This window comes from Taudactylus pleione, unplaced genomic scaffold (assembly GCF_031769625.1).
Source record: "Taudactylus pleione unplaced genomic scaffold, aTauple2 ptg000087l, whole genome shotgun sequence".
Lineage (NCBI taxonomy): Eukaryota > Metazoa > Chordata > Amphibia > Anura > Myobatrachidae > Taudactylus > Taudactylus pleione.
Window position 1 is genome coordinate 8,548,986 of NW_028284489.1, and position 14,948 is coordinate 8,563,933.

Below are 14,948 nucleotides of genomic sequence, written 5' to 3' on the forward strand. Positions count from 1 at the left end.
AACCTTCTGGCTCAAGGTACTACAAACTTTACTTTGGCCACACTTTTTGAATAGAAAAATTCAGTGTGTGTGTTTACTGATGTTAACAGTTTACTGATTGAGTTTGGTGTTTAGCACAATACTAGTGGGTAGTGACTTTGATTCCTCGAGGAATAGTCTGAAAGCAGTGTTACTCCATAATGCAGGGGTGGGCAACAAGCGGCCCTTCAGCTGTTGAACTACAAATCCCAGCATGCCTTGCAACAGTTTTAGCATAGCCAAACAGCAAAACTATGGGAGTGCATAATGAGATGTGTAGTCCTACAACAGCTGGAGGGCCGCTAATTGTCCACCCCTGCCATAATGGGAACAAACTCCCCTTTTTGTAGAGAATAAAGTATAAGAATAATGATTGGAAACTTTGTTGTGACTTAAAAGGTACAGTAATTGCACTGTGGTTAGGTTTGTAAAGTGGATTCACCAAGTACTACTGTTTTCTGTGTTTAAAGGACAACAGAGACATTAAAAAGGAAAGTTATGGTAAAACTTACCTTTTTTAACTCTCTGTATTCAAAGTCCATAGGATCTACATGGAGACAATGGGGTGTAGATCAGACCTTGGAGGACCGGACACCAACAGCAAAGCTTTTCAATCCCAGAATGCTCCGGTCCTTCCTCAGTTTCATTGGTGTCCGGCAGTAGCTGAGTCACCATTTTTAATAACAAGCCCATGGCAGGAGAGGAGAGAAGGAAAACTGGCACACAGAAGAATCACACTCTAACACAGAGAAGGAAACAAGTGACCAAGAGAAGAAACACACAGAAGCTACGAGCGTCAGGGCAGGTGCCCTGTGGACCCTATGGACCTCACAGAAAGAGTTAATAAAGGTAAATTTTACCGTAACTCTCCTTTTCTTCTTCAGGTTCCATAGGGCTCCACTAGGAGACAATGGGGATGTCCTAAAGCAGTTGTTCAAGGGTGGTAACGCTCCTGAGCATATAGGAGAACCCTGCAGCCGAAGGAAGCATCCTGAGAGGCAAATGTATCAAAGGCATAAAACCTAAGAAAGGTGTGGACAGACAACCAGGTGGCCGCCCTACATAGCTGTTCAGCTGAGGCGCCAACGCCGGGCTGCCCACGAGGGACCCACAGAGCGAGTAGAATTAGCAGATTCTGTAGCCGGCACAGGAAGACCAGACTGCGTGTAAGCCTACCTGTGAGACAGTCATGCAAATCCATCTGGCCAGAGTCTGCCTGTTAGCTGGCCATCTCCTTCTTGTAGAATCCATATAGGAAGAAGAGGAAGTCTGATTTCCTGTTGGAAGCAGTACGTTCCACGTAAATCTTTTTTTTACACATGGACAACATCCAAAGAAGCCTAACCTGTCCAGAGGTCTGGAGATTGAAAGGCCGGAACCACAATTTCCTCGTTTAGGTGGAAACGAGAGACCACCTTGGGAAGGAAGCCTGGGCGTGTTCTAAGAACCACCATGTCCCGATGAAAGATTAAAAAGGGTGCGCGGCATGAATCCTAAATCCGATACGGGCAGATGCCACTTGACAACCACTGATTCCAAGGGTTAGAATGGAGGTTCTTAATGTGCTTGGATCACCACTGCCAAATCCCATGGAGCCACAGGAGGGACATAGGGAGGCTGTATAGGGAGAACACCTTGCATGAAGGTGTGAACATCTGGTACAGGAGCCAGTCTGCGCTGGAACCAAATGGATAAAGCAGAGACATGCACTTTCAGCGATGCTAGGTGGAGGCCTAGAGCTAATCCAGCCAGAAGAAAGGCAAGAATTCTAGACACCTTAAAAACTTGGAGGTCATAGTTTCTTGGAGCACACCATTGGAAAGATCTATGCCATATTTTGTGATAAATTCTGGCTGAGGCCGGTTTAAAGGCCCTGAGCATGGTCTGGACCACAGAGCTGGAAAATCCCTTAGCCGTCAGGAGGGAAAAAGCTGCACTTTGGGGCAGGGAAAAGCGTTCGGGCCACCAAGGATCACCACCCCAACTTTTCTATACTACATATTGGAGGAACCTTAAAGGACTATTGCACAATCCTAATCATATGGAGCCTTAAAGGACCAGCACACTGGGAGTAAGCCTGCATAATACAATTTGGGACATTACCACATATGAACACTTTTGAGGACCCAGACTATTACTGGATGATCACCATCTAAAAGGGACATCCCTCTGAATATTACCATCTATATACAGCGGACTGTCCTATGCTGCTCATTTTGGCATCCTCAGTGTTTTTCCTTCAGGAGCTGTGCATACTCAAGCAAAAGTAAGGACAAAGTTGTGGGTGAGATCAGTGTCCTTTTTACTGAACAGAAATTAATTTTCTGTATTTTTAATTCTTTGGCACAATCATCTATGTATATGAATAAATTGTATATTTTTGATATCTAGACGATTACTATATCTTGTTTTTATAATTTTTATGTTCTAACATTTCTAGCACTACAACATACTTATATCAGCACTTGTGTAGCATCAGTTGGTGCTTTTTTCTGTTTTGCTGCCGTTAGGAGGGAAGCCTCAAGAGCCAAGCCGTTAAAGACAAACGGGCCAAGTCCGGATGTAGACATGGACCCTGAGACAACAGGTCTACCCATAGAGGAAGTTGAAGAGGAACATCTATGGAGAGACTCTGAAGAACAGAGTACCAACGGCGTCTGGGCCAAGCCGAAGCTATCAACAGGACTGTGCCCCCTTCCTGCTTGAACTTCCGAAGAACTCGAGGAAGCAGGGATATTGGGGGAAAGCGGTATGCCAAATGGAAGGTCCATTTCACTGACAATGCGTCCACGAAGGCTGCGTCGGGGTCCTTTGTCCTGGTTCCATATACTGGAAGTTGTGGTTCTGCCTTGAGGCCATGAGATCCACATCCGGCAGATCCCCATTAGTCTCCAGGAGCTGAAAGACTTCTGGATGTAGAGACCACTCTCCTGCATGAACATCGTGACAATAGAGGAAATCTGCTTCCGAATTGAGAATTCCTGGGATGAATACCACGGATATGGCTGGGAGATAGCGTTCATTCCAAGTGAGAATGTGGGACAAATCTGCCATTGCTGCCTGAGTCAGAGTGCCTCCTTGGTGTTTGAGGCAGGCCACTGCCGTGGCGTTGTCGGACTGTACTTGTACTGGCCTGCCCTGAAGATTATCCTGAGCCAGAGTGAGAGCTCTGTAGATGGCTCAAAGATCCAAGACATTGATTGGTAACTTTGCCTGGACTGGGGTCCAGCGGCCCTGGAAGGAGTGCTGGCTGGTCACTTCACCCCACCCTCGGATTCTTGCATCCGTGGTGAGGAGAGCCCATTCTGGGATCCAAAAGGGCGACCCTTGTCTAAATGGAATGTCTGTAGCCATCAGGCTAGGGACAGGCGAACCTCCGGGGGGAGGCCCATCATCTGGGATCAAAGTAGATGGGGTAGGTTGCTCCACCTGGAGAGGATCAGGTTTTGTAGGGGCCTGGAGTGAAACTGAGCAAACTCCACCATGTGGAAGGTGGACACCATTGAGCCCAATGTCTGCTGCATTGCAGCGTGAATTGACACTCAGCGACTGTCGAGCAGTCTGCGCACTCTGTGTTGTATTAAGGAGATCTTGTCTGTTAGAAACATTCTCTGAACCTGAGAACCCAAGAGGGCTCCTAAACGTACCATTCTTTGAGAAGGTGTCAGGGAAGACTTTTGCCAGTTGATCAGCCACCCGTGCGTTTGTAGGAAGGCAACTGTGACGTGCAGATGGCAGTGAAGAATCTCTGGGGAGCTGGCCAACAGCAAGAGGTCATCTAAGTATGGGAGCAGTCTGATCCATTGACGACGAAGTGAGGCCTCCCTAACTGCCATGATTTTGGTAAAGACCTGATGGGCCGGTGAGAGGCCAAACGGTAGGGCCTGAAATTGGTGATGCTGCTGTAGGAGGATAGCAAACCGAAGATATTGCTGATGAGAAGGTGCTATAGGTACATGTAAGTAAGCGTCCTTAATGTCCAGAAACTCCAAAAAATTCCCTAGTCTCCATAGCCAGGATAATAGAGCGGAGGGTTTCCATATTATAGCTGGGCACCCTGATAAACTTGTTCAGAGATTTGAGGTTGAGGATAAGGCGATGAGACCCGCTTGGGCTTCTGAACCAGGAAAAGGGTAGAATAAATCGCCCTTGCCTCGTTGTGATGAGGGGACAGGAAATATTACTGCTGAATTCAGTACGGACTGAATGGCTTTTTGGAGCAGGAGGGCCTTGATTGGGTCTGATGGAGGCCCTGTGCAAAAGAACTGCTGAGGGTGTCGCCTTAGGAAGGATTGAGCATATCTGTGGGAGACCACTTCTCTTACCCGGGTGTCTGATGTGGTCTGACGCCAAAACTGGGCGAATTGAAGAAGTCCGCCTCCCACCCTGGGAGCCGCCAGGGAGAGGACCGCCCCATCAGGCTGTATACTTGTCCTCAGACTTGGTAGGTGGACTTCTAGTAGCCCAGGTGGGTTTTTTTTCTTAGTAGCGGGTTCTTCCTCTTCTATTTGTAAAATGGATTTTACAGGTCTCACAAGAGCAGGTATATTTAATTTAGAGGGTGGCTCCTTGTCTCCTGAGACGGAGTCAGAGAGGTCTGCCTATTCTGCTTCCCCAGATGATATATCAGAATCAGATAACTGGGTGGACTGGGAAGATAACACAGTACATTTAGTAGGAAAAGGCTTTTCCTTTTGCAGCATTTGCTGAAAAACTGTAGAGGTATTAGCCAAGCTCTGTACTGAGGTAGAGAGTACATCTACCCGTGGGGGAGGCAAAGGATTTGCAGGGAGTACCTGCTGTGGCCATCCCACTAGGGGAGCTACCACAGGGTCTGCTAAGTGGTCCACAATCTGTCAATACCTGAGAAAAGGCAGCCCAGAGAGGTCCTGAGGAGAAGACACCAGCGCTGAGGAGCCTGAGCCTGTGCAACAATTTGTACAAAGACCATCCTGAATGAGGTCCTCTGGGGCTAAGCCCGCTGAGCAGGACTTACAAAACACCAGAGTAGGAGCAGTAGCCTGCTTGTTATTCTTTCCTCTGCCAGACATAGCCACAAGAATAATAAAACACACAGTGAAGTGAACTGTAGTGGTAGTGTGCAACCACGCTATATAGCATGTGACAGCCCTCACAATATATAGGAGATGAGAGTTACAATGAACCCCCCCTATACCTTAGTATGTCAGGGTAAATTAGAAAAAAAGAGAAAGGTAGAAGCTGACAGTATAGACAGTAGAGATCAGCGCTAGTACAAGTCATACACAAACGCAGAAAAAAAAAACCACTATATATCTGCAATTGGCATTACAATCAACTACACAGACCACAGTGGCTGGTAGGATATATCGCTGTATAACCTGGCCCGTGGGAGAGGTATACAGGGAGACTAGACCCAGCGTTCCCAGACACCTGTGAAGCAGGAAATGGCTGCCGCGGATCTGAGTGGGCAGAGGGTGAAGGGGGAGCAGTTCAGGGAACAGCTAGACCGCAGTGGAATGGTTTCCTGGGCTGGGGGAGGGGCTCCAAGGAGAGCGCCTTCTCCCCGTGCTGACATTAACCACCGGGTCCCCTGGCCTCTAAATATGCCTCTGCGCAGTATATTAATGCCCCTGTGGTCTAGTTGAGACATGGGCGCACCAGTGTCCACATCAGTGCCTCCGGTCTGTCTCCTGACCGAAGGCTAGACTGCACAAAGACGCGGGTTTCCGCAAGCAGGGGTCCACCTTACCTGTCTCCTGTACTCCAGGGAGCTTGCTCGTGAGTCCTCCTAAGAGCCCCACTGGGAGTACCTAGCCGGGGCTTGGTGTCATGGCGCCACAGAGGGGTGATTGAGCAGCAGCGCTGACGTCCAAGGGACAGTCTTTTGCTGTTAAAAGTGGTGACTCAGCTCCTGCCGGACATCAACGAAACTGAGTTGCCCTCAGGCTGTCGGTGGGGTATAGGGGGGAAGGACTGAAGCATCCGAGGATTGAAAAGCTTTGCTATTGGTGTCCGGTCCTCCAAGGTCCCACCTACACCCCATTGTCTCCTGTGGAGACCAATGGACCCTGAAGAAGAAAATCACTATATCACAAAGAAGTCATCAGACAGAGAAACCTATGTTGCTAGAGAGAAAAACGCTACCTACACTCCATTGGTTGAGTCGCATAAACTCATTTTACCTCCACTTCACATTAAGATGGGCTTGATGAAGAATTTCCTGAAAGCTCTGGAAAGAAGGCCAGGCTCTCAGTTATCTGAAGAAAAAGTTTCCAAAGTTAATCAAAGCATATTCAGAAGGCATATTTATTGGCCCCCAAATAAAGAAACTGCTTACAATTAAATATTTAAAGCTAATTTGACAGAAATTGAGTCAGCTGCTTGGTCCTCCTTTACGGCAGCTATGCGTTGATTCTTAGGGAACAGAAAAGAGCCCAACTACGTGTCCATCATGAATGAACTATTGGACAATTACAAGAATATGGGTTGTAGAATGTCACTTAAAATTCACTTTTTACATTCCAATCTAGACTATTTCCCTGTCAACCTGGGAAGTGATGAAATGGAGGAATGTTTTCTCCAATGAAGCATAGCTACCAAGGATGCTGGGACCCTGCAATGATGGGGAACTACTGCTGGTTCCATTTTAGAGACATCAATAAGACACTGTACAAACTGAAAGCGTCAACATCCTATTTCCCTAAAGCAAAGTCACTTTATAGTTTATAATTTATTAACAATTACATTACGGCTAATTTGGATGGTTAAGAGTTTCTGAAGTTCCGTTTCGGCAATTTATAAGCGTTTCTGTAATTTTATAAATTAATACGATGAGAATATTTCAATTCTATAGAGAATAATTGAAAGTTTTAATTATCTTATTCAGATATAGCGATTACCGCTTTTGTTATTTGTGTGCATCTAATAAATGTGATTATTAGAGAAAATCTAATTTGTACACTGAATTCAGCATCCCTAAATTAGGTGAAAACATATTTACATGCCCAGAATTTTTTACATTTTGAGTAGTGTAATTGAGTAATCACTGAATAGGTAATGTATAAAAAACTATTTACCGTTCTGAACATTATGACTCAGAGCAAGAACTCTCCAAACAACAATATGAAGTCTTCACATATTAACTGCGTCATAACAGAATACTGTACTATGTATACAGTCTGAACCCTTATAACCGCATTCCAGAAACAAGACTTATTTTTGTGGTAAAACCCGATGTCTTTAAAGATTTTTTTAAGACCATTTCACACAAGAGGAAAAAGCTTTCTTGAAACTAGTAAATGATCAATCTTCACTCTCTAACTTTAAGTACAAAATAGGGTAAGTAATGTGAATGTATCTGTCTCCCAATCATGTCAGTTTGTCTCCCAGTCCTATATCAGACAGTCTTCTGTTTCCTTTTCCAGTCTCGTCTTTTTTTAATGCAGAGTGGCAGTCCACCATCAAGCATGGTATGTCAATATTGTATTAATTATGTTTAAGTTGTATTTGGTAACTAATATTGACTGTGATTGTAAATTTAGGCCTCAAACACACCTTGAAAACCATAAAGCAATAGAATTTTACCTGCAGTCCACTCAGTGACATTACTGTAAAATAGGATTTTATTCCAACATTCCAGAGATACATAACCTAAAGCTTAATATATGAATTTATATGACCCCCCAAAAAAAAATTAATAAGAAAGGTTGAGAAGGTGTTCAAGCTTACAAATTGAAAAAACAATCAGGAAAAAAAATTCAGACATTCGCACTCTATCATTACACTTCAAAAATGACCAACTTTCAATTATATGCAATTTCAGGATGTGCCACTGAGATATCTATAGCCAAGTAAAATAACAAACACAAACCAATTACATACATTTTTGCCAGCTGATGTGCCCAAAAAATTAAGCCAAATTTTCCCATCAACATAATTAATGGCCTCAGCATTCTACAATTCTTACCACCCACCTTCAGAATGAGTCCTAGCAAGGTAAAAACAATTGCTGCAGAATTTAAATGAAACATATAAAGAAATTCATCATAATCTGTACATCCATGTACAAGACTGGAAGCGCAGAATTTGTCCTGTATGGTTTTTATTTTATTATTATTATTCAATTTGGTGCCACATCATTGTTGCTAAGACACAGCTTTGCACTTTGGGTGCATGTTACGCTTGACGCTGCAACTGTTGCACTGAAATATTTTGTATTTGGAACTGAAATAGGACATCACACTTCGTAAATATTTACACCAATTTTCAGTAATCATTATTCCTAACTGTGCCTGGTAGATCCTACACCTGTCTGTTACAAGCATCGTTATATCGTGTGGGCTTTATGGTTATAAGACAACCACTGTTTTGAGCTCATTAAATACAGTGGTTCTCTAAACATGTTTGTGTGGAAGGCAGACACAATGGCTTGTATCTCATTTTGACTAGGTTCCACAGTGAAATCAGAATGTGACAAAAATGTTAAGTAATGCAATTCAAATTTAGGAACCACTTTGAACCACATTATGAAAAAGGTAAGAGTTTAACAGTGGCGGTGACATTTGCATGTCACATAATACATCACCACATTTCAAAAAGAAAAACATTAGTTTCAAATTCAATACATTTTTAAGTAGTAGACAATATAGAAAGAAAATGGGACTTTGAAATGTATAGTCTTTAGTCTGTATATACCTTCCCAAAGACAAAAATCAGTACTGTACAATTTGGAGGTGCAAGAATTTAACAATATAGCAAGTTAAAGATTATATATTTCTGAAAAAATCTAATAAATCATATCAGAGAAGTACTGTATCTGTTGAGTACCAGCATTTATCGACACAATTTAGCAGTTATCCTATAAGGGTCACTATATCTCTGACTACAGCTAAACTTAATTATGTAACAATGCTGAGATAGTAAAAGAATACTGTGCATTCCAAAAACGGTCCTAATGATCACAGAAAAAACAAAGAAAATAACATACAAGTAAAACCAGAAATCTGTTTATACAAAAAGGATTACCCTGTACTTTTTACGCCTGTTAACTTTTCCAGCTTTAATCCCATCAATATTCTTCAATAAACTTACCGAATTGATATCTATAGCCAGCGATGAAGGAGTCTGAATTCCTGGAGGAGACTGCGGGACTGTAGTTGATATAGTGACGGTCAGGGGAGGGAGTTGTGTTCCTCTATGTAAACCAGAGCTTTGCATTAATGAGGAATTCTGAGACAGGCCACTTTGTGATTGCGGCTGTGAAGTTGTTTGTGTAAAAAAAGTGTACGGTGGTAACTGCTGTTCCAGAGACAAAGCATCCATTGCTACAGCCTAAGAAATAAATATATATAAGAATAATCAAAACTACTTTAAAAATAACAGAGGTACATTTACAGTGCGTAAGAATAAATGGCAGAATCTTTGTACAAAACAATACAATCATAAAATAATGCATAAAAGTTACAAGAGTTTTGGAGTCTTCTCAAACAAGCAAATAGCACTCTAAACTACACCCATATGACCTTTTTTCAAAATTGCCCTGTACTGATGTTATACCTCAAGATAACCGACCACAAACAATACAGGTTTTCTGAAAACTTCCACTATACCAGTGGTTCTCAAACTCGGTACTCAGGACCCCACACAGGTCACGTTTTTCAGGTCACCCAGCAGGAGCACAGGTGTATTCATTACTCGCTGACACATTTTACAAGATCCACAGGTGGAGCTAATTATTTCACTCGTGATTCTGGGAGAGCTGGAAAGCATTCACTGTTTGGGGTCCTGAGGACCGATTTTGAGACCCTGTGCACTATACATTAGAGGTTTTCTTGCTATTGGATATCCATGTAACGGTCTTATTCCTCAGTTTGCACACATACTTGTCTTAAATAAAAGAGCTAAGAAAAAAAAGAAAAAGAAAAGAAAATGCTTCATATACATTCAAATATGATTTCCATCTATCCAGTACAGTTTTAGTCTTTAAAAATAATTTCACACATTCAAAGTACTTATCAGATAGATCGGAAGTAAGGGATTGAAATAGAAGAACTAGCTAAGGCTCTAAATATTGGTGTTCTACCGACTCGGGAACATTGCATATATGGAGGTTGTTCTGTCTTTCCCTAGTCTCAAGATTTTCAGCCGTATCCTTGAAGGCGACAAGTTCTCTTTGGAGATATCAGAGTACTTGAGAAGCGTCTTGTAACATTTTAGTATCTGAGTCCACTTCACATTCAATAGTTGCCGATCTTTAGCCTGAGTCTCAAGTTCCACACGTAGATCAGACACCAATTTTTGAAACTGTGAATGAGCTCTGTAAGGTCACCATTATAGCTGCAAAAACCCAGACACAGTAAATCTTGTCTGGCAAAACGGGGACCTAAGCCTTCCCCTATTTGAAAAAACTACTATGCCACCCAACTAGGTCACTTCACCTTCTGGATAGCTGACCCCGGGTCATGAAATGGGTAAATATTGATGAAGCATTGTCAGAGGACCAGGGGTAGGATTCCTGGGCGCAATACACCAGCCTCAGCCTATACGTTCTTTTCAGTTTACTTCACTTTGGAGATGTGGGATAAGTTGAACAGACAATTTAATTTGGTTCCCTATCCCTCTCTACTCATGTCACTCTGGAATTACCCTCTAATTCCTTTAGGGTTGCAATAGGGATTCGCCAAACCTTGGTTATCAGCAGGTTTAAACAGATTCTTTTGTATTATGGGAACGCATGCCCCGCAATCCTTCACGGACCTACGGGAGTAGTATAACTTACCTAGAACTCTTCAATTTCCGCATGTCCAATAGAGAAGCTTCACTCAAGCACAGACCCACTCATCACACCTTCGCTCCCCGATGGCATTTGAGCGCCACTGCATTTATAATCCTACATGTCGAGACAACATTTCATTACTATATAGTTTTCTTCTGTCTTCCTCCTCCCTGCCCATGGAACCATTTGAGTTGGCTTGGGAGCGAGACTTTGGAAATTACACTGGGTGAGGAAGGATGGTCGTCCATTCACAGCTAGATTGCAAAAACCTCAATCAACACGGCTATACGAGAAAACTTCTATAAGATATATACCCGTTGGTACATGGTTCCAAAGAAATTACAGTCCATCTATCCTTACACTTCCGATCTTTGTTGGCCTAACTGCGGGCATAAAGGCACTTTACTTCATATTTGGTGGGATTGCCCACTTATTTCTGGGACGATATTTTACTTCTAATTGCTCAGGTTACTGCAGTACACAGACCTAAAGACCCACTACCACTTATATTGTGGCAACCTATTAGAGCTGTAATAAAATCTTCCAATACACTCATCCGCTATACAATTAAAACTGCTAAACTCCAAATACCCAGCAGCTGGAAAAATCCCTTCCGCCCTCTAGGAATGCTGTTCTTATCAGGATTTGGCAAACTGCACCTATGGAATATATCACGAGCCTCCTCCATGAAACAGTTTCTGCTTGGACCCCTGGTAAGCACATAACAATAGTATCCTGCCAAGTACAATCTAAGCACACCATTTCCCTCCCCCTTGATCTTATTACTTAGTTCTCCGGCATTTGTTCTCCTATACTACGTTATCTGGCATTTCAGTGTTGCTATGACTGCTCCATCCCTCCCCTATCCTGTTACTTAAGCCTCCCTCCATTGGTCTACTGTCTAACCGTTTACTTCATTACAAAATCTCAAAAAACTTATCAGCTCTTACCATTTCTCCTTATAAATACATGGTCTCCATCTGCCATACAACTCTGCATTGCCGTCAGTTGGCTGCCTGGTGTCATGTTCTTTATTTGTTTTTCTGGCTTTTTGATTCTAGTTTGTTTACTTCAGTTTTACATTTATATGCTCTATATTGTGTGTTCCCCTCTATTATATTTTCATGTACAATTACAGTTCTATTTGACCTGTTCTGTTTAAATGCTGGCACAAATAAAACAATAAAAATAACTGCACTCAATGAAACAAAGGAATTTATAACCAATAATGCTTACTTAATAGTTATACAATTGAAATATACCAAATTATTAATTATATATGTACATACACACAGTCGTGTCACATTATTATGCCCGCCTCCTACATTTGACTTCAGCAGCACGTAGCCCATGAAGTACGTCAGGTGCTGTGCGCTGGCTTGGTGGGTATATAAGGTGTGCGATAGTCCGTCTGCACACATATCAATTCGTTGTTGTCCTCTAAGAGCCTAAACCTAAGTCCCCCGGGGGGTGCCTAACCCTAAGTTGCCCCTGGGGATGCCTAACCCTAACCCTCCCTTCCCCTAGCCTAACCCTAACCTCTCGGGGGGGTGCCTAACCCCAAGTCCCCCCCCGGGAGCCCTAATCCTAACCCTCCCCCTTCGATCGGGATGCCGGTCGCCGGTCTCCTGGCATCTAGATTTAGACGCCTGTCATTTAACCCTTGCCGGGATAAAGCAGTCGGGAAGCCGGCTGTCGGGCTTACGTCTGCCGGCTTCCCGACTGCATACCCATAGAACAAACACCCTGCAACCATTACTTAAAGAACACAAGCTGGTGGTGGCAGCATTATGGTCTGGGGAATGTTTTCATAGCCTTCTCTGGGCCCAATCATCTATGTGAAATGCACCCTCAACCGATTTGGATATGAATCCATCCTTGCAGATCACGTACACCATACATACTGATAGTCTTCAATGAGGCGAATGGGATCTTCCAGCAAGACAATGCAACATGTCACACAGCTAGAAATGTCCGACAGTGGTTGGATGAACACGACTAAGTCTTCCTAGTTCTTCCCTGGCACCCTAATTCCCCGGACTTGAACCCAATTGAGCATCTGTGGGACCACCTTGATCGTTGTGTTTGTTCTTTGGATACTCCACCACGCACCCTCCAGCAGCTGTGGGATACACTGCAGTCAGCATAGCTCCAGTTACCAGCACCTTATTGAGTCACTCCCAGCCCGTCTAGCTGCTGCCCGTGCTGCACACGGCAGTTACTCTGGCTATTAGCTGGTGGTCATAATAATGCGACTTGTGCGCACGTGTATGTATATAATAAAATAAATATATATATATATATATATATACACATACATACACACAGATACAGATGGGTCCACATACATCTAGCCTCCATGCGCGTTAAACAGCCCTTCTAATCGCGCCATGCCATGTTAGCGCAGAGCGTCTTTTTACCTTCAAATGCATCTTATTTGCCCAATGATGCGACTAGATATCATTTTAATCAGCAGAAGCTGCTTGTGCTATGTAGCATGCCTATGTTCTGTGTGTGACTGCGGGTATAACTGCATAAGTAAAGCTATGTTACAGTGACAGTGGCTGTAACACTAACGTAGCGTTTCGCATGCAGATGCACCCGCAGTCACACACAGAAAATAGGCATGCTGCATATTATTTTAATCAGGTGAAGCTGCTTGTGCTATTTAGTCGCATCGCTGTGTGAATAAAACGTATTTGAAGGTAAACAGACGCACGAAAAGAGGCTCGACGCTACAGAGTCACACTAAGCTCCCGCATTGTGTGGCGTGACTTGTAGCGCACGGAGGATAGATGTATGTGGGCACATGCAGTGCTCTCCCCAGAAATTTTTTCCAGCCAGGTGGCATCAAGAAGTAGCCGGGTGGGGGCCTTCGCAATAAAAAAAATTTTTTAAACCCTGACATTATGATTTAGGCTTGAAATAACATTTTACATATTAATTTTCCTCTTCTTGTTAGGGGCCCAGTCGTCTGATTATGAAAAAGCTGCAAAGTTTGTAGGATCTGGTCCTTTTTATACAGCTCCCAGATACTGTCCGCACTTGCAGGCTCCCAAAGAGCCGGGTGGTAGGCGGTTTCTTGCCGGGTGGTGCACCCGCCAAAAACAGCCTGGGGAGAACACTGACGTGTACATACATATACAGATGTGCCCAGCTAGTTTGTTGCTCCATACAGCCATGTAGCGCGCCATGCATCTGGCGCCACACAGAATGTTTCTTAACGGAACGTAGTATAGAACTGGAAAAAAGTCATATCGTGTAATACAACTTTTTGTCCACCAGGTGTCACTTTTCCTAAACTACACAGCACATGCGTCAGTGTTCCAATGCATTTTCTGTATCACCGCCCGATGATTCACTGACAGAAGCTGTGATTGGATACACTTTGGTCATGGAATCAAGGCTGTAGAAGATTGTGTAATAAAGAATTAAATAATAACAGTATGGGTGTTAGTCCTGTATTGTTAAAAAAAAAAAATATATATATTTGTCTCATGGGCTCAGACAGGGGTCACAGGTGTATGCACAGCTTTCACTAAGACATGTTGCCTCGGTAGTGCGAGCGTCTTTTATGCGACTTTTTACCTTCAAATGCATATGAATCACACAGCGAACTGAATTGATCGCACAAGCAGCTTCTGTTGATTAAAATGATATGCAGCATGCCTATATTCTGTGACCCAGTTCGGGTGTATCTGCACACAAAACGTTACGTTACACCAATAGCGACTATAACACTTTAACATAGTGATTTGCTTGCAGATACACCTGTACTGGCTCACAGAACATACGCATGCTGCATATCATTTTAATCAGCAGAAGCTGCTTGTGCTAATAAGACACATTCTAGGGTAAAAAGATGCTACCGAGTCACACAGAAGTCCTGTGCTATGTGTGGAGCAACTTGTACCGCACAGAGGATAGATGTATGTGGACACATCTCTATTACTGTGCTGCAAAGTACCTGTCCCCAAAAGTGACCCTACAGTAGATGCATATTACTATACCGAGTCCCAATAAAGCAGCCGTCCAGTAGCTAACATTGACCAGAAGACGCACACTAAGCATTACATAATGACAGAGCAACTGAAGTTCAGTTATTTTAAAGAACTCTACTGAACTGAAAGTATTTCTCTCAACATCCCACCGCAGTACAAATTTTTATCAGTGG

The 14,948-nt window shown here is 43.3% G+C and overlaps 1 protein-coding gene across 2 annotated transcripts in view; it reads right to left on the reverse strand.

Moving 5' to 3' along the window:
* The window catches only part of CRTC1 (CREB regulated transcription coactivator 1), a 250,519-nt gene that overhangs the window by 51,500 nt on the left and 184,071 nt on the right, over window positions 1–14,948 (reverse strand). For both annotated transcript variants that reach the window (XM_088468969.1, XM_088468968.1), the window contains exon 10: window positions 9,091–9,330. In XM_088468969.1, coding sequence (XP_088325095.1) covers window positions 9,091–9,330 — 240 coding nt within the window. The remainder of the gene's footprint in view (window positions 1–9,090; window positions 9,331–14,948) is intronic.